This window comes from Garra rufa, chromosome 10 (assembly GCF_049309525.1).
Source record: "Garra rufa chromosome 10, GarRuf1.0, whole genome shotgun sequence".
Taxonomy (NCBI): domain Eukaryota; kingdom Metazoa; phylum Chordata; class Actinopteri; order Cypriniformes; family Cyprinidae; genus Garra; species Garra rufa.
Window position 1 is genome coordinate 7,548,794 of NC_133370.1, and position 20,182 is coordinate 7,568,975.

Below are 20,182 nucleotides of genomic sequence, written 5' to 3' on the forward strand. Positions count from 1 at the left end.
TCATTCTTTCGTACACCTTCGGCTCGGTTCGGCAACTTGATTGACACCTGACTAGAACGCTGACTCCTCCGCCTAGCGGCAATACGCGAAAACGTGCCGTCGACATTCTCTTCTACTCTGATTGGTCAAATGTCGAAAATGTTAAGAAAATGTTAAGAATAGCGCTTTATGATTGGCTGGAAATGTTGAAGCGCTTCGACGCGATTGGCCCAAATGTTATAGTGCTTCGACGTGATTGGCTGCGCAGTTCAACATTGCTCGACATTTCCAAAATATTGTCGGACTATCCTTCGGCAGCTGGCGTTCAAGATCCAATGGACAAATGTCCTCGTGGGTTCGAACCCCACTCCTGGTAGAAGCTTTAGTCCATTCAAAATAAGGTTTAGTGTAAGATTTAGTCAGACTTGACTTGATGCAGATTGTGAACAATTAGTTCCACAAGGCTGTTGTCTGATGGTCTTGATTCAAAAAGATGCTCTGATTGATCCAGATAAATCAGCTAAACGCCCACTCCTGGTAGAAGCTTTATTGTGCTCTGAGAGATTAAAAAAGGCAGTAAGAAAAATAGCTGGAGTAGATTCAAAGATAAGAGATTATTGAAAACGAATAACCAAAACAAATATATTTAAGGAAGTAGTTCACTTCCAGAACAAAAATTTACAGATAATGTACTCACCCTCTTGTCATCCAAGATGTTCATGTCTTTCTTCAGTCGTAAAAAAAAAATGTTTTTTGAGGGAAAACATTTCAGGATTTTTCTCCATGTAATGGACTTCTATGGTGACTGTGAGTTTGAACTTCCAAAGTGCCGTTTAAATGCAGCTTCAAAGGGCTCTAAACGATCCCAGACGAGAAAGAGAAAGAGTTTTACCCAGTGAAGTAATTTGGATATTTTCTAACATTTTTTTTTTTACAGTTTATAATTTTTAACCTCAAACACTCATCTTGTCTAGTTCTGCATGCCGTGAACTCTTTGTATTGTGGTTCATAACAGTTAGGGTATGTTGAAAAACTCCCATCTCATTTTGTCTTCCAACTTCAAAATCACCCTACATCGCTGTTTTACCTTTTTTTGTAAAGGGCGTTTGACCTTCTTTGCATGTTCACTTTGTAAACACCGGGTCGGTACTCTTGCAGTGATGTGGGATGATTTTGTAGAAAGTATATAAAAGTTATATTACAGTTGTTGTTTTTTTTAAATAAACAATTGTTTCGCTAGATAAGACCCTTCATCCTCGGCTGGTATGGTTTAGTGCCCTTTGAAGCTGCATTTTGGAAGTTCAAACTTATGGGCATCATAGAAGTCCATTATATGGAGAGAAAATACTGAAATGTTTTGAAACATAATGAAACCTAATGTCTTTACGACTGAAGAAAGAAAGACATCAACATCTTGCATGACAAGGGGCTGAGCACAGTAAGTTTTTGTTTTGAAAGTGAACTACCCCTTTTATACTGCTTCTCAAAATGCAACTGGTTGATTGAAATTTGAGTATATTGATACTTGTGTTTAATCATGGAGTAAATAGGTACTTACAGTCCTTCTCTGACAACACTGTTCCCTTCATCAAGAAACTTGATCCAACATTTGTCCTGACTGTTTAAATGGATTAGCCATAACAACCACAACAAAGTAGACTGATATGCATTTTTAATCATTAAAACTCTAAAATTAAAACTCTAATTTTGTGCAAGTGGAAGCTTTATTCCATGCGGACTGTATCATTAACATGATGCTAATGTATGTTGTAAGTCTAATTAGCTTTTCGTTTGGACAACTAAAAGTAAAGATTTTTTGAGGACACAGGAAAAAAGGCGACTACAAACAACTACTATAAACAAATCTTATTGCTTGACATACGTGGGATAAATAGTGATATGTGATATAAAATGTTAAAGTACTGACCCTTGACACGTGGTCTCGCCAGGAATGACCTTACCTGCTGCAGGACTGCGTGCACATGACCAGGATGGCCGAGTGGTTAAGGCGTTGGACTTAAGATCCAATGGACAAATGTCCGCGTGGGTTCGAACACCACTCCTGGTAGAAACGAATCTTTAAGTAAATAAAAAAGTAGACTTATGCACTTGCGTTAATATTACTTTAAATGCATAATGAAGACAGATATATAATGAAGTGTTCTATGTGTCTTTTGTTTTGTTCAAGGAATTTATCAGCAGATTTGTCAGTCAGCAAGCGTATTGTATTATATAGTCTGTCAAATAAAAGTGCCTGTCAAGTCTACTAAAACTACTAAAACACAATAACAATGTCATAATAATAAAGATTCGGATTATAAAAGTATATGAGGTAGCCTGTTTTATAGAAATTAATTAATTTAAAATTTCGAAGTACTTTATTAGCATTATAATACATACAGAGAAGACAGAAAATATAATATTAATAATAATAAAATAAATAAGTAAGAAGTGTCGTAGAAAGTTCTTAGTTTTAGTTTTGATATAATAGCTTCTACCTGAATACGTATTAATCGTATTAACGTGCAGCTGTTAGGACTGAATGTGTCGTTGCAACGTAACTGAATGTACCATCTTTGTTCCGGGGGGTGGCATTCATGAAATACTTGTATTTTTTTCTTGATGTACAGGTTTTACATAATGTATAACATTAAAATCAACTCTTAGGAAGTTTTACACATATTATAATGCTAAAATCGCATGTCCTTTATTGTATCATACTATATAAACAATGACATTTAACGGAAAACCCCTTTGGCAGCTATAAGTGCGTGTTACCCGGCTTCCTCAGTCTCTTTCTGTAATAGAGAGTCCGGTGTAGAAGTTCAACTCGAACCGCTTGTCACTTATCAAACTCTTCGAAAGTAAGTAAAACTTTAGTTTTCACTAACACGATAGCGGTAAACATATTTTACTTGTATCGTGTTACAAATTTAGTGTTCCGCTGTGCGTGTCGCGCCACGTGGCTGCGTATGAAACACATCTGAGATTAATCCGCTGCAGAATTTAAACCCTGAACTTGACCAGGCTCATACATATCATTACATATTCATACAGTTTATTAGATGTGGATGAAAACTCAAAAAGTCATGTTTCAAGAGTTTCACAAGTTTATAAAACTTTAATGAAGCATGTGAAGTTGACAGTGACAGCACACATGAAGTTTAAGTTTTTGTGTTTCATGTGTTCATAAACAGGGTCACATGAAGCATCTGTAATGGATCTGTATGTGTCATCTAATCCTAACCTACAGGTCTCTGCTGGTTAAATCTAGGCTAGACATGTTACTCAAATTTATTTGCTCTTCATGTCCTACAAGCCGGTGTCAGTCTCAGTGGCTCCCCCTTTTTAAATGGCAAAAATAAAACAGGCGTCTATTTTACTTGGTGATCTAAATTTCACCACTTTTTAAAAGCCAAGGTACATTTAATGGCATTTTATGAAGTACAATTAAGTAGTATTTTGATTTCACTCTTTGCATGAAAAAAATACAGCTTGATAGTTATTCCTGTTTTAAACCATACACTACCGGTCAAAAGTTTTTGAACAGTAACTTTTTTTTTTAATGTTTAAAGATGTCTCTTCTGCTCACCAAGCCTGCATTTATTTTATCCAAAGTACAGCAAAACAGTAAGAGTTAGAAATATTTTTACAATTTAAAATAACTGATTTCTAATTGAATATGTTTTAAAATATAATATATTCCTATTATTTCAAACCTGATTATTTTAGCATCATTACTCCACTCACATGATCCTTCAGAAATAATTCTAATATTCTGATTTGCTGCAGTTGAGTAAATTTTTTTTTTTCAAATTTTTTTATTTATCAGAAATATAAATAAGTATTAATTTCTGTTTAAAAAAATTATACTGACTCCAAGCTTTTGAATGGTGTAGTGTGTAATATTACAAAAGCTTTTAATTTCAGATAAATGCTAGGATCTTTGGATCTTTCTATTCATCAAAGAATCCTAAAAAAGAAGTACAACTGTTTTTAAGTATGCATAATAATAATAATAATCATGAAAAATGTTTCTCAAACAGCAAATCAGCATATTAGAATGATTTCTGAAGTATCATGTGACACTCAAGACTGGAGTAATGACTGGAAAATTTTAGCTTTGATCACAGTAATAAATTACATTTTAAAACATATTCAAAAAGAAAGCAGTTATTTTAAATAGTGAGAATATTTCACAGTATTACTGCTTTTGCTTTTTTTTTTTTTTTTTTTAGATCAAATAAATGCAGGCTTGGTGAGCAAAGAGAATTCTTTAAAAAAAAAACATTAAAAAACGTACTGTTCAAAAACTTGACTAGTAGTGTGTGTCACATCAAACATGCTCTTTCTGGAGACATTTTTGTCTGCGGCACTGGGAACACTGCAACCAAGTACACAAACTTTTTATAACTTATTATTGGCAAATAATTTTGACTTAATGGTAATTATGCTATCATTATTTATCACTCTATGGGCCTGATATACTAACAGCTTAAGCTAGTAAAACCCTTTTTAAGCATTAAAAAACTACTGTCAGGATTTACTAAGTGCTTGCAGTGAAAAATCAGCTATAAGGTTTTTTTTTTTTTTTGGCAGCTGAACTTATTGCATATGCATTTGAGATGCCTTTCAGATGCAATATTTATGGGAGGAGAGTATTTAAATAATGTGATTTCACTATTCACTCATAGTAAATTTATACGAATTTAAGCCCATGTATTAACCCATTTTGTGCCTGGCGTGGCTGCGATTATAGTTGTTAATGTGTGCTGCTCTTGGTTGATTGCTTTGGTCTTAAATTTGCACATTGTCAGTAGATAACATGCAAAACTTTCCACTCCCAATGGTGCTTTTATAGGATTGTGGTCTTGTGATAATTTGCCCTGTTTAGTCAGTCTAGCCCTAATTGTCCTTTGTGCACCATTGGTGTCAGACAAGTTAGTACTTGGTGCTCATTTCTCAGCCCTAATAAAAGTCAAATACTCATTGTTAAAGGGAAGGTGAATAGCCCTGTCGACGCTTGTTTTCTCTGAACACCTCAGCAGGTGAGTTTAGACGTGCACCGCATGGTGTGTTTGTGACCCGTGTGATGGATTCTAACGCTAAAGAATTAGTTGTAGTTCAGGAGTTTTGGTTTTAGTTTGAGTTGGAATTCTGGCACGACTTTGCCCCGTTTTCACTGTTATTTTCTTGTAGGGTAAGAACTGATTTTTGTCTGTCAACCTTCCACACTTTAAAACATGTGGCATATTTGTGTCTATTTTCAACTTTATTGTTGCCATTTACACCCAACATACAGAATGTGTGGCATATCTCGCATAGCCAGTGTTTTACCAATTGCTATAGAGTTTGGGCTAGTCATATTTTGCGAAATGCACAATACGCTAGAGAGTGTTTTCACGACACGTCGTCAATCGGCCATATTGGCGGCACTGAACATAAAACAATGCTACTGAACCAAACATAACTTATATATTTTGCTGATTATTCCTGCTGAAAATAGTCAATTACTCTCATTTTTTGGGCTGTACTATGACTGGTTTTGTGACCCAGGGTCACATATAAAAACATGTGAACTGTAAATGTAAACTTAATGCACATTGGGGTTCTTTGGGCTTCTGTTTTTTTTTTTTACATCACAGCACAGGATAGATTCTAGTGAAGAGATTTGGGATTGTGTGTGTGTTTCTGTAATTTTTCCTGTGGCTCCAATTGTTGTTTGAATGCCATTTATTACCTGGGTGAATATCTTAGAAAAAGGTGCGGTAATCAACGGCATGTTGCATATGCAATATTTAGGCATGAAGTTGAAAATAAGCCAGAGCTCATGTATTTTTAAATATATTATTAAGGCATTTAACTGCAGCTTTGTGGCTTATTGGATATGGACACAAAGAAAACTTTGTTTACTCTGTTTTGCTCAACTTGCGTGACTGATTTTTATTTATTTGTTTGTTTATTTAGGATTTATCAAAGGCATAACCATTTATTTGGTCATTTTTAGGGATGTCACGATTCACTCAACTCCCGATGTGATAAGATTCATGATACTGGTTTCATAATACAACTGCATTTTAACCATGATCCAAACCAAGATGCTGCATACATACAGAATGAGGAGGTTTTAATTCGAATTTTTGACCCTAGACCACAAAACCAGTCTCAAGTAGCACGGGTATATTTGTAGCAATACCAAAAATACATTGTATGGGTCAAAATGATAAATTTTTCTTTTATGCTAAAAAACATTAGGATATTAAATAAAAATCATGTCCCATGAAGATATTTTGTAAATTTCCTACTGTAAATATATCATCATATATAATTTTTGATTAGTTATATGCATTGCTAAGAACTTTATTTGTGCAACTTTAAAGGCAATTTTTTGCACCCTCAGATTCCAGATTTTCAAATAGTTGTATCTCGGCCAAATATTGTCCTATCCTAACAAACCATACGTTAATAGAAATCTTATTTATTCAGCTTCCAGATGATGTATAAATATCACTTTATACAAAATTGACCCTTATGACTGGTTTTGTGATCCAGGGTCACATTTGATTGTATAATTAAGTAATTTTAAGCAAAAACAGAAGGGTCTGAGTTTAGCTTTGTAAAACTATATTACATAAAACATTTGTATGAAACAAAAACAGCAGATGGGCTGAATGAGAAGGCAAATTCACTCCCGGACAGCAGGTGGTGCTTATGGAGCAGCAGCAATATAGTGTTTGCTTAGTTACTGACTTAAAAAAGCAGTGGTAATCTGCATTATATTACATAAAACATTTGCACAAAACAAAAACAGAAGATGGGCTGAATGAGAAGGCAAATTCACTCTCGTACAGCAGGTGGCGCTTATGGAGCAGCAGCAATATAGTGTTTGCTTAGTTACTGACTTAAAAAAGCAGTGGTAATCTGCATTATGCAGAGACAAGATGAGAAGAAAATGGCACCTAAAATTTTTCTAAAGACAGTCAGCTTCCCTCAGAAATGCATTCATTTAAAGGAGAACTCCGGTGTGATTTTGACCTAAAGTGTATTGAATCATGATACCGAGTGTAAACGTACCTTGCATATCTCATCTCGTCTTGTCCACTGCTGTCCGAAATCTGGGGTCAGTTAGCCGATGCTCACAACAGCTTGTCAATGATATTCAATCGGGCATCGAAGGAGCCATGTAAATAAATCACTGTTTTACGCCATTTACGAGGCACAAAGTAGCTCCAGACTTCATTGGTAGACTTCCAAGGGCCCTGACATTTAAAACGAGACATTGAGAACTTAGAAAAAGCACCGGTAGTTTATTTACAAGTAGATTTATACAGACAGTAACCGCAAGAAGTTTAGCGGCCGCCGCCATCTTAAATGTAGTCACGATAAGTCGAGTGTCGAGCACCAAGGAAACTACAACCTGGTACGTTGATAAGCTGATAAATTCCTTGGTGATCGACACTCGACTTATCGTGACTACATTTAAGATGGCGGCGGCCGCTAAACTTCTTGCGGTTACTGTCTGTATAAATCTACTTGTAAATAAACTACCGGTGCTTTTTCTAAGTTCTCAATGTCTCGTTTTAAATGTCAGGGCCCTTGGAAGTCTACCAATGAAGTGTGGAGCTACTTTGTGCCTCGTAAATGGCGTAAAACAGTGATTTATTTACATGGCTCCTTCGATGCCCGATTGAATATCATTGACAAGCTGTTGTGAGCATCGGCTAACTGACCCCAGATTTCGGACAGCAGTGGACAAGACGAGATGAGATATGCAAGGTACGTTTACACTCGGTATCATGATTCAATACACTTTAGGTCAAAATCACACCGGAGTTCTCCTTTAAACCCTCACCCCTCTGAACACCTCAATCGACTTGAATCGCCACATTTTTCAACTGGCTCATCTTTGAGACTGCACATACAAAATCTCAGATAAAATAAAATCACACTTCCCTTGATAAATCCCTACCGGAACGCTTCCCTTGTGAACTCTTGGACTGGCTGTTCTGCATTGCCTCTGGATGCGCTTGGTTGTTTTCACCTCTGCTTTTACAGTGTCTAACATCAGCTCTGATTAATTCTTCAGCATCTGCCTATTTTTTTTATTTTTAATTTTTTTCCTTGTATGCTGTAAATGAGCTAGAGGATGGAGAACCAGCGTGGGTCTAAAGCCAAAGAAGAGACTAAACACGGACAGACAAGGAATCTGCCGAATTCATACGACGGAAGGAGAAAACGCACACGTTCGTCCCGGTCTGAAAACCAGGGTTTGGAAGAAGAAGCTCGTTTTCAGCAGGATCCGACCTCTAAGGCCATTAGAGGAGAGAAGGTTTGGTTCAACCGCAACATATATGAGAAAGCCGACGACGCTTATCAATCCCTGTTGAGCGCAGGAACTGGAAGCTCACCTCCAGTTTCATCCTCCCCCAAAGATCGGTTTCCCCGCACCCTGGTCTTCAGGTCTAAACGCAACGGTGCTCAACAACCCCAAGAGGAGGACAACCAAACGTACACCCGTTCCTACGCAGCACGTCAACTGCAGCGAGGTTCGACCCACCAGCGTTCCTCGTCTGAACCCGATCGCCAGCTCCCGAAAAGCAGCAGGAAGAGGGTCTTCTCTGAGACCGAACGTGCCCCCCAGAAAAGGGACAAGTATGGCTAGTTTAGGGGCATGGGACAATTGACTTTAAGGAACTGCCTTCTCATTTATTGAACGGTGTGTTTTTGTGAGTTGTTTGTGGATTTTATTAAATATTTTTCACCTTTCAAAAGCCTAAACTTGGTTTGTCTCACCATTGGCTGCTGGGTGAAAGCTGATCGGTGTGAAACTAATCCGAGGGCTTTGGCACGCAAAATCTCTCCCATTGTCTGCAGCCCGTGTCAGCAAAAAAATGAATGAAAGGAGTTTTAGTGGTTGAATGGACTTTAACAATCAATCCAAATAACTTTTCTGTAAAATCTATGTGAATGCAAGACCTGGATCATAAAGTTTTAGTTTTTTGTTTGCCAAAAAACATTCTTACTTTAACAGTAATGGCCTGTTGACGGCAAGAATGAGATGGTTAGATCAGAACGAATAAGTAATGAAGGGTTTGTTCACAACAAGGGGTCTTTCACATGCTTGAATACAAGATGCAATGCATCTCCCAATAGATTTGACTCAGTAAAGCATAAATGCTACTCTTCTGATAATACTAATTTCACTTGCTTTAAAGGGATAGTTCACCCAATAATTATTAATTATTCACCCACATGTTGTTCCAAACTCGTAAGGTTTTTGTTCATCTTCGGAACACAAATTAAGATTTTTTTATGAAATCCGAGAGCTCTCTGACCTTGCGTAGACTGTAATGCAACTACCATGTTTAAGGCCTAGAAAGGTGGTAAGGACTTGTTAAAATAGTCCATGTGATAGCAGTGGATCAACTTTAATGTTATGAAGCTATAAGAATACTTTTTGTGCACAAAAATAATTTTAACAATTTCTTCTTTTCCATGTCAGTCTTCACTGCACGTTCACAAGACTACCACAATGTATATGTGTGGTGCTGCTGACACAGGAGTAATTAATTAAAGAATTTTCATTTATGGGTGAACTGTCCCTTTAAGTAATGATTCAATGTATGGGAATGTGCACAATGAAAAACAAATGTTTGTACACTGGTGATAGGTTAGTTTTAGTTTTAATAAGTAAATTTAGGTGTATATATACATATATAAGCAATACATTTTGTCAGCATATTATTCATGTAACTTTTTTCATTGCTTGTTTGTTATGGAGTCTGTGTTCTTTTTCATGTTAGCTAGTCATTTAGCTAGTTGTCTGTTGCAGCTACTATAATTATGCCAGCAGTTAGTTTACACTTGTTCAGTAAGTTTTGTTTTTTCCCCATTTTATTCAAATTTGATTTTATTATTAAATAGCTTGTGCAACCCAACCCATTAAAAATAGAAATGGAAGGCGTCTTTGTGCCAACAGGGAGCAGGCTTCTTCAACTTCTGAAGTTTCAGATGATTATTTTAGAAAAAAAAACAAACTTAAATTTTTTTTTTTTTATTCTAGTGCTGGGCAATGATTAATTGCTTCCAAAATAAAAGTTTTTGTGTACATAATATATGTGTGTGTACTGCTAATAATGATCTCTGTATTCAAATTATAATTGTAAGGATGCAAATTCAAAAAAAACTGATAGAAAATAACCATTTTTGTAACCAGTAAATGGCAATAATGTGTGGCAACATAGTGGAGGAAATATGTATTTATATATGTGACCCTGGACCACAAAACCAGTCATAAGTAGAAGAGGTATATTAGTAGCAGTTGCCAACAATACATTATGGCCCGGTTTCACAGACAGGGCTTAGACTAAGCCAGGATTAGGCCATAGTTCAATTAGGACATTTAAGTAATTTTTATAAACATGCTTAGAAAAAAACATTACTGGTGTGCATCTTGAGACAAAACAAAGGCACTGATATATTTTAAAATCAATCAGTGCAATTTTATTTCAGTTGAAACAGCTCAGATTTACATTTTAGTCTAGGACTAGGCTTAAGCCTTGTCTGTGAAACCGGGGGTAAAAGGGTCAAAATTATAGATTGTTCTTTTATACCAAAAATCATTAGGATATTAAGTAAAGATCATGTTCCATGAAGATATTTTGTAAATTTCCTACCCTAAATATATAAAAACTTAATTTTTGATTTGTAATATGCATTGCTAAGAACTTCATTTGGACAACTTTAAAGGCGATTTAAGAAAACCCTCATATTTTTTAGATTTTAAATGGTTGTATGTCTGTCAAATGTTGCCCTATCCTAACACACAATATGTCGATTGGAGTGCTTATTTATTCAGGTTTCATATGATCTAAAAAATAATTGACACTTATGACTGGTTTTGTGCTCCAGTGTCACATATATGAATGGTGTTTCGCTTGCTCGGCTTGATTTATGTTTGCTTATGTTTAAGGTTGCACACTTACTCCTGAATGAATTGCGTAAAAAAATTAACGACTTGCATTTGTATTTTTTTTTTTTATATACTTTTATACTTTTGTTTTCTCTATTTATTCAAAACTGTTTAAACGGCTTGTGTGACCCAGCGCATTAAAAATAGACGAGGCAGGCATCTTTGTGTAAACAGAGAACAGGCTTCAACTTTTGGTGATTCAGAGATGGTTATTTTAGAACAAACAAAACTGAAATACATTTTTAATTCAAAATATAAACAAAAACATTATTTAATTGTATTGACTGCCCAAAAAATTGCTTGGATGTGTTAAAATCTCTAATAATCATTATTCAAATTATATTTGTAAGGATCCAAATTCAAGAGAACTGAAAATTGTTTTTTTTCTGTAACCAATAAATGGCCGTAATGTGTGGGATTAAAGTGTATTAATATATGGATGGTGCGTGTCTTGCTCGGCTTGATTTATATTTGCTTATGTTTAAGGTTGCACACTTACTCCTGAATGAAATGCATTAAAAATGAATTCTTATTTTTTATACTTTGAGTTGTTCTAAAGCTCTATGTTTGCTCTTTGACTTTGACACACAAACTCGAATTCTAACGTTCACGTCTCCTTTTTTATGTTCTTAGCATCACAATGAGTGGACTTCAGGGACTCGCCCAGGAAAACATCTGGTTTGACAAGTCCAGATACGACGAGGCCGAGAGATGCTTCTACGAGGGCGCGAACGGCATCCCTCAGACATCTCAGGTACTGCCCCCTACAGACCCGGATGTCACAATTTAAGGGTCTAAAACTTACTCATTTGGCTTGTCACACAAACTGGCAAACCAGTAGCTGCCTTAATAAATGAGGGTGACCGAATCCTCAGGGTGAGGCGTGTGAGTTCATGTTTACTCAGCTGCTGTATGTCCTTCTATCATCTGTTTTTCCAGGTGTCTGCTTTTTCTTTTCACTCATGTGCTAAATAGTCTGCACTGACAGCGCTTCTGTATGCACCTGTGTATTTCTGTTTGTTTGCTTGCTTGCTTGCATGCTCACTCTCTGCCTCTTGCTGGTTTGTTTGACATGGGCCTTTTTACCCCGCTGTACCCTTCCAGGAGAAAGATGCTAGTGCCATCCTGCAGGACATTGCTAAAGCCCGACAGAATATCCAGCAATCCCTAGCCGGAGTGAGTACTGCCTCCAAAATATGAAAGAAATCTGATGCTGAATTGGTACTGTAATCATCTTGTGAAGCACATTTAACTACAGTAATTACTGACGCTCGATAACTGTCGTCCTGCATGGGACCAGTTTGAAGGGCTGATTTACTTTCACTTCATGAATCTCTAACCAAGTTGGAGGTGAAATTAACAGGACAAATTTAGTTCAGCTGCTGATCACCCACAAGACCGGAGCTACAGTACAAACACTCGCCCTCCAAAAATATCCCTGTGCTATTTTAGCGTGTTTACATGCTGTGCCCCTGGCAGGGAGAAACAAAATCAGCTGTAGTTGTGTATTAGTAAACTGTACATGGTGATTAATAACCCATGCACACAATTTATGAGCTTTAAAATGATTTGGAATTTTGGTGGCTTCATTTTTGTGTAGTTTTGCATTTAAATGTGAACTTAAAAGTATTTAATTTATTTGAATTCAATTATTCTGAAATATTTAAAAAATATCTTCGTTGATATACTATATCAAAGATTCATCCCTTTCATGAAATCTACAAAGTTTCAAAGAAAACAAAGATTATTGGTGTTTTACAAGCAAATACTTTTTTTTTCCCTCTCGCTACTTCAAAACTTCATGTTTAATCATGTTGTTACTTTCAATGTCTTTGTAATTATTTGTAAAATTTACAAGCAGTTTTTAAGTGAAAATGTTCAGCAATTAAAGTAATTAATTAAATCCTACACCAAGAAGTACTAATTCTACACCAGATTATATATTTTTTTGGTGTGCAAACACAAATAGAAAAAATATGAAATATATTAAAAAAAATTAAAGTGTATACAAAAAATGCAAACTTCAAATTTGCTTACTTTTGCCTACTTAAAATTGTCTTTCAACATTATCGAAATATACAATATGTGAACCTGGACCACAAAAACCAGTCTTAAGTAGCACAGATATATTTATACACCGAATGGGTCAAAATTATAAATTTTTATTTTATGCCAAAAACATTAGGATATTAAAAAAAGATCACGTTCCATGAAGATGTTTTGTAAATTTCCTACTGTAAATATATCAAAACTTAATTTTTGATTAGTAATATGCATTGCTAAGAACTTCATTTAGACAACTTTAAAAGTGATTTTTCCAATATTTTAAATTGCACCCTCAGATTCCAGATTTTCACATAAAAATGATATCCTAACAAACCATACATCAATGAAGAGCTTATTTAAAGCTTAAAATTGACCCGTATTGGTTTTGTGGTCCAGGGTCACCTATATTCTCAAATTATATATTGTCAGCAAAGATATTGCGATATTAATATCTATCGCCTTGCTCTAATTACAGTGTGCTGTATTTTGTAAACAAATTAGTTTTTTGGGTTTTAATTTTCACTAAAGCACCTAAATGATCAAAATCAATTTCTCAAGAAGTTAAATATTGAATTTAAACAATGCAAGTTTCTTATTTTCCTTTTTCATTTTTGTATTTCTGATCTGCTGCACTCACTATTATTATTATTATTTTTTTTTTTTTTTGCAGACTTTATCAATATTTACATTTTTGTAGATTTATTCAGTTTGCATATTAAGTTTTTGAGGACATTTCTAAAATCACGAGCACAGATTTCTTAAAAGGCTCCCACGGTCTTTTCTCACTGATGCTGCAGTATTTGGTTCTTCTGTCAGCAGTTACTTGACACCTCCCTTATCATCAAAGCATATGCTTACTGGACACTTCAGAAAACTCCACAAATGCATTGACCGAAAATCAGAGTTCACCTCTTATATTTTACATAATCCAACTGTGTGCACCTAAAAGCACTTAGCTGTAGCAGACTGTCTTGTCGTGCAAGTAGGTCTAGCTTGATCTCCTTCCCAGCATGACGTCTTTGTTTGTGTGCCTGTGAATTGTGCAATGCATGTGCTTGTTCTCAATCTTGTGTTCATCTGTCATCATTAATATTGTAAGAGGAAGCAGGTTGCTGTGCAGTTGCCTGAGGATGTTAGTGTGTGTTTGTGGTTTTTGCTTTCTTTGTTCAAGCAAGCAGATCTCACGGCTACACCGTTGCATGTTTTTATTTGTATTTTAAGAAACTGTGAAGATATCTTTTATCTTCAGGCCATTTAAGATGTAGATGAGTTTGTTTCTCCATCAGAACTGATTTGGAGAAATGTAGCATTACATCACTTGCTCACCAATGGGTCCTCTGCAGTGAATGGGTGCCGTCAGAATGAGAGTCAAAACAGCTGATAAAAACACCACATTAATCCACAAGTATTCCACACCACTCCAATCCATCAATTAACGTCTTGTGAAGCAAAAAGCTGTGTGTTTGTAAGAAACAAATCCATTGTTAAGACATTTTTAACTTCAAATCCTCAATCCATAATATAGCTTTCTCCAGTAGTAAGTTGTCTCATCGGAATCAGGAAAGAACTATGCACAGATCAAGCACTGTTTACAAGCTAAAACAGTCCAAAATGGTTCTAAACAACTGTGTTAGTGGATTTTGATGTGAGGTGACAACAGGAGATCAACTTTATCACTGGAGAAAGCATTCTTATGGATTATAGACTTGTGTTTTGGCCAGAAAATTCCTTAATGGTCAATTTATTTTTTACAAACACGCAGCTTTTTGCTTCACAAGATGTTAATTGATGGACTGGAGTGGTGTGGGTTACTTGTGGATTATTGTGATGTATTTATCAGCTGTTTGGACTCTCATTCTGACGCCACCCATTCACTGCAGAGGATCCATTGGTGAGCAAGTGATGTAGGGTAAGTGTACCCATTAAGTCCATGTACCCTTTAAGCCCACTTTCAACTTTGATGTCAAATAAAAAAAAAGGGAAAACCATATTTTATGCCTGTCGTTATTTTAACCAATCCAGTGAATTGTTAATGCCCGGACTTTTTTTTTCTTGCATGCCTGTCAAATTTGGAATTTAGTTAGCCCCACTGATGTGCATGCTGTCTCAGGGTTCCTCATGCCTTCAGAAATCAACACATTTCTGCCATTTTCAGCCATTTCTTTAAATACATTGATATGTCAAATAAGCGATAAGTGTATTGTTTTTTTTTTTTTTTGCAAACTACATTCAAACACAAGCTACCCTTGAATGAAAAAAACCTTCACATTTCTTAATGTGGGCACAATGAAAATTACTATAATGCTTAGTCCACAATATAATTAAGCTTCATGCATGTCTTTGTAAAGATATCTTACATTTTTATAGGAAAACAACATCTTTTTTCATCATTACTCACTGTGCAACCATTTAAGTGAGTAATGAGTAATCCCTCTTCATTACAAGCTTTGATCAATTTTATTTGTGAAAGTATTTAAGTTCTTTGTGTGCTTTTACCTTACTAACCTTTTACCTTACCTTACTTAGTACCTTCAGTAGAGTGTAAACAATAAGCTAGACTATATTATATAGGCTAAGTGTAAAATGAAAGAAGGAAAATGTGAGGTGATCTAAACATGGTTAGACTTTTCACATTTTTTCTTTTTATGCCATTTAATTTTATCCTTTTTTTAATGTCATTTTATTTTGTTTATGCCAGTTTTTTTTTGCAATTTTATGCCATTTCATTTTATTCCATTCATTTTGACATTTATTTTACTGTTTATGCCATTTGTATTTTTTGCAATTTTATTTTATGCCATGCCATTTTATTTTTTATGCCATTTAGTTTTATGCTTTTTTTTTTAAGCCATTTTATTTTTTGCTGTTTCATTTTATTCCATTAATTTCATGCCATTTTATTTTATGCCTTTTATTTTGTTAAATAAAATAAAATAAACTATATAGACAAATAAAATTTTTTTTATACTATGTCATTTTTATTATTTTTTTGTTGTTGTTGTTGTTGTTGTTAAATTAATGCACTACAGAAGGGTTTGTATTTGAAACAGTTTAGAGAGTGACTTGAGTTTTGGCTTGAATATCCAGTTTGTGTTAGCAACATGAAAATCATTAAAGGACTGATTTGAAGTGAAGCAAAAAACCGAGGGCCAATGAAAAACATTTAACGCATGCATGCATCTCTTCTCTGAATGCTTTCTTGCTTTGAATTTTAATAGAGTGAAACTCTGCTGCTGTCATAGTTTATTTTTCTCTTTCTCTGATTTGTTTTCTGGTCATGGTGGTTAAATGTGAATCTCTCAGGTGAAGACCGCTCTACAGGGTAATAAAGGGCAAGCTCGTGCTCAAAAAACGCGGGAGAGGAAGACCGTAAGTGCTGTGCTGAGGTTCAGCTTGACGTCTGTGTGAAAAGCATGCGAATTGAGCCTGGAGCAGCGTGGATCATACACACATTACTGCTTGACACTTTCAAAACAGCCTGTTTTCTGTGTGACTGCTGTTTTTAAGGACACAGATATCATGGTTTAAAACTTCAGTCTTCACCCAAGTAAATTGCATGCTAATTCAAGAGGAAAAATAAATGTTATTTCAGTGTTTCAAACATAATATCATCCTATAAATGCAATCACGTGATTTACTGTGGTTTTTAAATGAGGTTGACAAACCTTTTGTTTGGCATGTCTGCAGTCACCCTGCATGGTGTTTTTTTTTTTTTTTTTTTCTCCTCCGGTCAGCTCTTTATGAGATGTAATTCACTAAGGTTCAGTTCTCTTCCATCCGATTTGCAGAGTCAGAATGCCAGTAAGTCTGAGGATCAGAGTGAGCTGGTCTCTCGCCTGAAGAGCCTAGAACTGGACAACAAGAATCTGCACAAAGGTACGTATGAGAAGAGACAGACATGATGGCTGTTTCAAAATCAAATAAGTTGCCTACCTAGACATAAAGATTGATGGGTGTCACAGTGAATGATGGCGATCCAATGTGGCCATGTCCATAAATCCAGCACAGCTGAGAAATGTTGACCTTTATGCAAATGAAGGCTTATGCAGCAACTACCAATCAGAGAGAAGACATTGGAATTCATGTGAGAAGTGAACGTTACTCTGTGTGTAATTTAATTTTATGATTTGTCCCTGCTCACATGCAGCGATGTAATAAAATGCCAAAAGTTTCTGAAACATTTCAACATCTTTCAAGTCAGACCATGATATGTGCATTGTGTTTTAGTGACATAAATACATTTTTTCGGGCTAAGAAAATTCATGTATACGTGTTTCTAGTAATGCTTCGCTCTACAATGTTTTGTCTGCTATAAAACTTGAAAAAGTGTAGAAGATTTGCAGATTCGCTGGTCTGAAGGTGTGGGAACCAGTGTTTATTTTATTTTTTATGCCATTTTATTTTCTTATGCCATTTTCTTATATTATTTTTGAAATTTTATTTTATGCCATTTTATTTAAACATTTTTAATGCAATTTTAGTTTTTATGCCATTTTATTTTTTGCTATATAATTTTATTCTATGCCCTTTTTTGCCATTTTTGTTAAATTTTTAAACCCGTTTTATTTTAATGCAATTTTATTTTTTGCTATATAATTTCATTTTATGTCCTTTTTATGCCATTTTTATTCTATTTTTTAATGCCATTTTATTTTATGCAGTTTTATTTTTTGCTACTTTTTTTATTCCCTTTTTATGCCATTTTTATTTTTTAATGCCTTTTTTAATGCAATTTTATTTTTTGCTACATAATTTCATTTTATGCCCTTTTTATGCCATTTTTATTTTATTTTTTAATGCAATTTTATTTTTTGCTATATAATTTCATTTTATGCCCTTTTTATGCCATTTTTATTTAATTTTTTAATGCCATTTTTATTTTTTTTTCTAATGCGATTTTTATTTTATGCATTTTTATTTTATTCAATTTTATATTCAACTTTTATCCATTTTATTTGATGCCTTTTTTATGCCATTTTATTTATGCAATTTTGTTTAATGCTATTTTATTTCTTTTTGCAATTTTATATTATGGTCTTTTATTTTATTTTTCCATGTCATTTTATGTTATGCAGTTTCATTTTGTTTATGCCATTTCATTTCATTTTTATGCCATTTTATTTTTTATGCAATCTTGTTTTATTTTTTGTGAAATTTTAGTTTTTGCCATTTTATTTGATGCCCTTTTATTTTATTTTTGTAATTTTATTTTATGGCATTTTATTTTAATTACTTTTTTATGTCATTTCATTTATTTTATGCCATTTTATTTTTTATGCTATTTTAATTTATTTTATGCCATTTTATTTTGCCATTTCTTATTTCAGTTTTAACGTTTACTAAAATAACTGAAAACAAAATAAAAGAAACTATGTAGAAAAAAAAAGTTAGTTTTTTTTTATTTATATTTTTTTGTTAAATTAATGGGCCACAGAAGGGTTTGTGTTTGAAACAGTTTAGAGATTGACCTGAGTTTTGGCTTGAATATCCAGTTTGTGTTTGATTGTATTGAAGCTGCTTGTGATTTAGTCTGAGATTAATAAAGCTGTTGTTTTACCAGTGGTGGATGATCTGAGAGTCATGATGTCCAAACTGGAGTCCAGAATGGCTGTGCTGGAGAAGGGCCAAGCACCAGCTGCAAAGACTGTTACTGTCACAAAGGTAGATGTGAAATCCTGCCATCTTAAAGTCTGTTATCATGAGACCACCATTCAGCCATCATTCATAACCTGCATATAATTTTTTACCTGAAGGCTGCTCCTGTCCAGAAGCCCAAGGTTGAGCAGCATAACGGTGCTGATGATGATGACGACGACATTGACCTCTTTGGCAGTGACGAGGAAGATGAGGAAGCAGAGCGTATCAAAGAAGAGAGGGTGAAGGAATACGCCCAGAGGAAAGCCAAAAAACCAGCCCTCATTGCCAAATCCTCCATCCTGCTGGACGTCAAACCCGTACGAGACCTTCAGCACTCACATTCTTGAAAATGTGAAGTATAATTTCTCAGTTTCAAATATTGTTTTTCATTGATCAGTGGGACGACGAGACCGACATGTCCAAGCTGGAGGAGTGCGTGCGCTCCGTACAAATGGACGGCCTCCTGTGGGGAGCTTCTAAGCTGGTTCCTGTCGGCTATGGCATCAAAAAGCTGCAGATCAACTGCGTAGTAGAAGATGATAAAGTGGGAACAGACCTTCTGGAAGAGGAGATCACCCAATTCGAGGACTACGTAAGTGCAGGATATTTTTTGGCTGAATCTAAGAATAAGATCTGGTCACGGTTCACCTCACCATAAAAAAGAAAAGTATTTCATAAAAAGAAATTGAAGTGTCTTTAAACTATTAAACGATTTAATTTAATTTTATTTTTTTTACATTTTCTCATTCAGTTTGCATTAATGTGTTCCAACATCGTACTTTTGCATTAGATTAAAATTATTTAAATTCAGTAATTGCTTAATATATTGCGGTAAAATATGAATAATTTTATAGTCGTGTACTTTGCAAAATGTGTTTATTTATTGCATAGAAGTAACTTAAAATTATTTAACAAAATTTGAGAGGAAAAAATAACTTTGTCATGAAAATAAAAAATAGCTTGAAAAAATAATGAAAAAATAGAAATATTTTATAGTTATTTTATATATTTCAGTAAAATACATTGTACAATTATTTTATAATGTATAAATGCTTGACAAAAGTATATTGCATAAGTCAGTTTTAAAAAATTGCGGACAAATGAACAGTTGCCTTTAAAATAATGAGAAAAAAACGTATTTTATTAAAAAAAAAATTGTTTATATCAAATTATATTAATTTTAGATTCTAACACTATTGGTGGCATTTTTTTTTTTTTTGGAAGATTCACACTTTAATTACATTATAAACTGTAAGGACAAATATTCACGTTTTTATTGACCAACACTAATTTTGTTTTGCTCATTGTTGTAGGTCCAGAGTGTCGACATCGCTGCCTTCAACAAGATCTGAGCCTCTCGCCTCAAAGAAACCACATCACACTGGGTTACTGCTGCTTTTATATCTCACGGTTACCATTAAACTGATCAGCCACGTGAACCAACTCTCTGTATCTACTGTCTTTATTTGTATGCTCTTTATACATGTCCTGGTTTTACAAGTTTTCATCATGTTCCTTTTTTTTATTCAAATGGTAAGTTCACCCAAA

At 34.6% G+C, this 20,182-nt stretch overlaps 2 protein-coding genes and 1 non-coding gene across 13 annotated transcripts in view; all 3 read left to right on the forward strand.

The window, feature by feature from the left end:
- The window catches only part of LOC141343874 (protein THEM6-like), a 9,174-nt gene extending 5,927 nt beyond the window's left edge, over positions 1-3,247 (forward strand). The window contains exon 4 of the mRNA XM_073848543.1: positions 3,177-3,247. Within this exon, the coding sequence (XP_073704644.1) occupies positions 3,177-3,247 (71 nt within the window). The remainder of the gene's footprint in view (positions 1-3,176) is intronic.
- On the forward strand, positions 1,965-2,047 carry trnal-uaa (transfer RNA leucine (anticodon UAA)). The gene has a single exon. It is a non-coding gene; the product is annotated as a tRNA-Leu (tRNA).
- LOC141343943 (elongation factor 1-delta-like) lies at positions 2,755-20,077 on the forward strand. Of its 11 annotated transcripts, XM_073848633.1 has the most exons (11): positions 2,795-2,843; positions 4,978-5,027; positions 8,123-8,631; positions 11,585-11,705; positions 12,056-12,127; positions 16,301-16,366; positions 16,786-16,873; positions 18,558-18,658; positions 18,751-18,951; positions 19,032-19,226; positions 19,948-20,077. In XM_073848633.1, the coding sequence occupies exons 3-11, from the start codon at positions 8,126-8,128 to the stop codon at positions 19,984-19,986; spliced, it is 1,389 nt and encodes a 462-aa protein (XP_073704734.1). In that variant the 5' UTR covers positions 2,795-2,843; positions 4,978-5,027; positions 8,123-8,125; the 3' UTR covers positions 19,987-20,077. The 11 variants fall into 11 exon arrangements, with proteins under 11 accessions (XP_073704739.1, XP_073704741.1, XP_073704743.1 ...); XM_073848639.1 differs by lacking the exon at positions 8,123-8,631 and having other exon boundaries at positions 2,782-2,843; XM_073848635.1 differs by lacking the exon at positions 16,301-16,366 and having other exon boundaries at positions 2,797-2,843.
- The last annotated feature ends 105 nt before the right edge of the window (positions 20,078-20,182 follow it).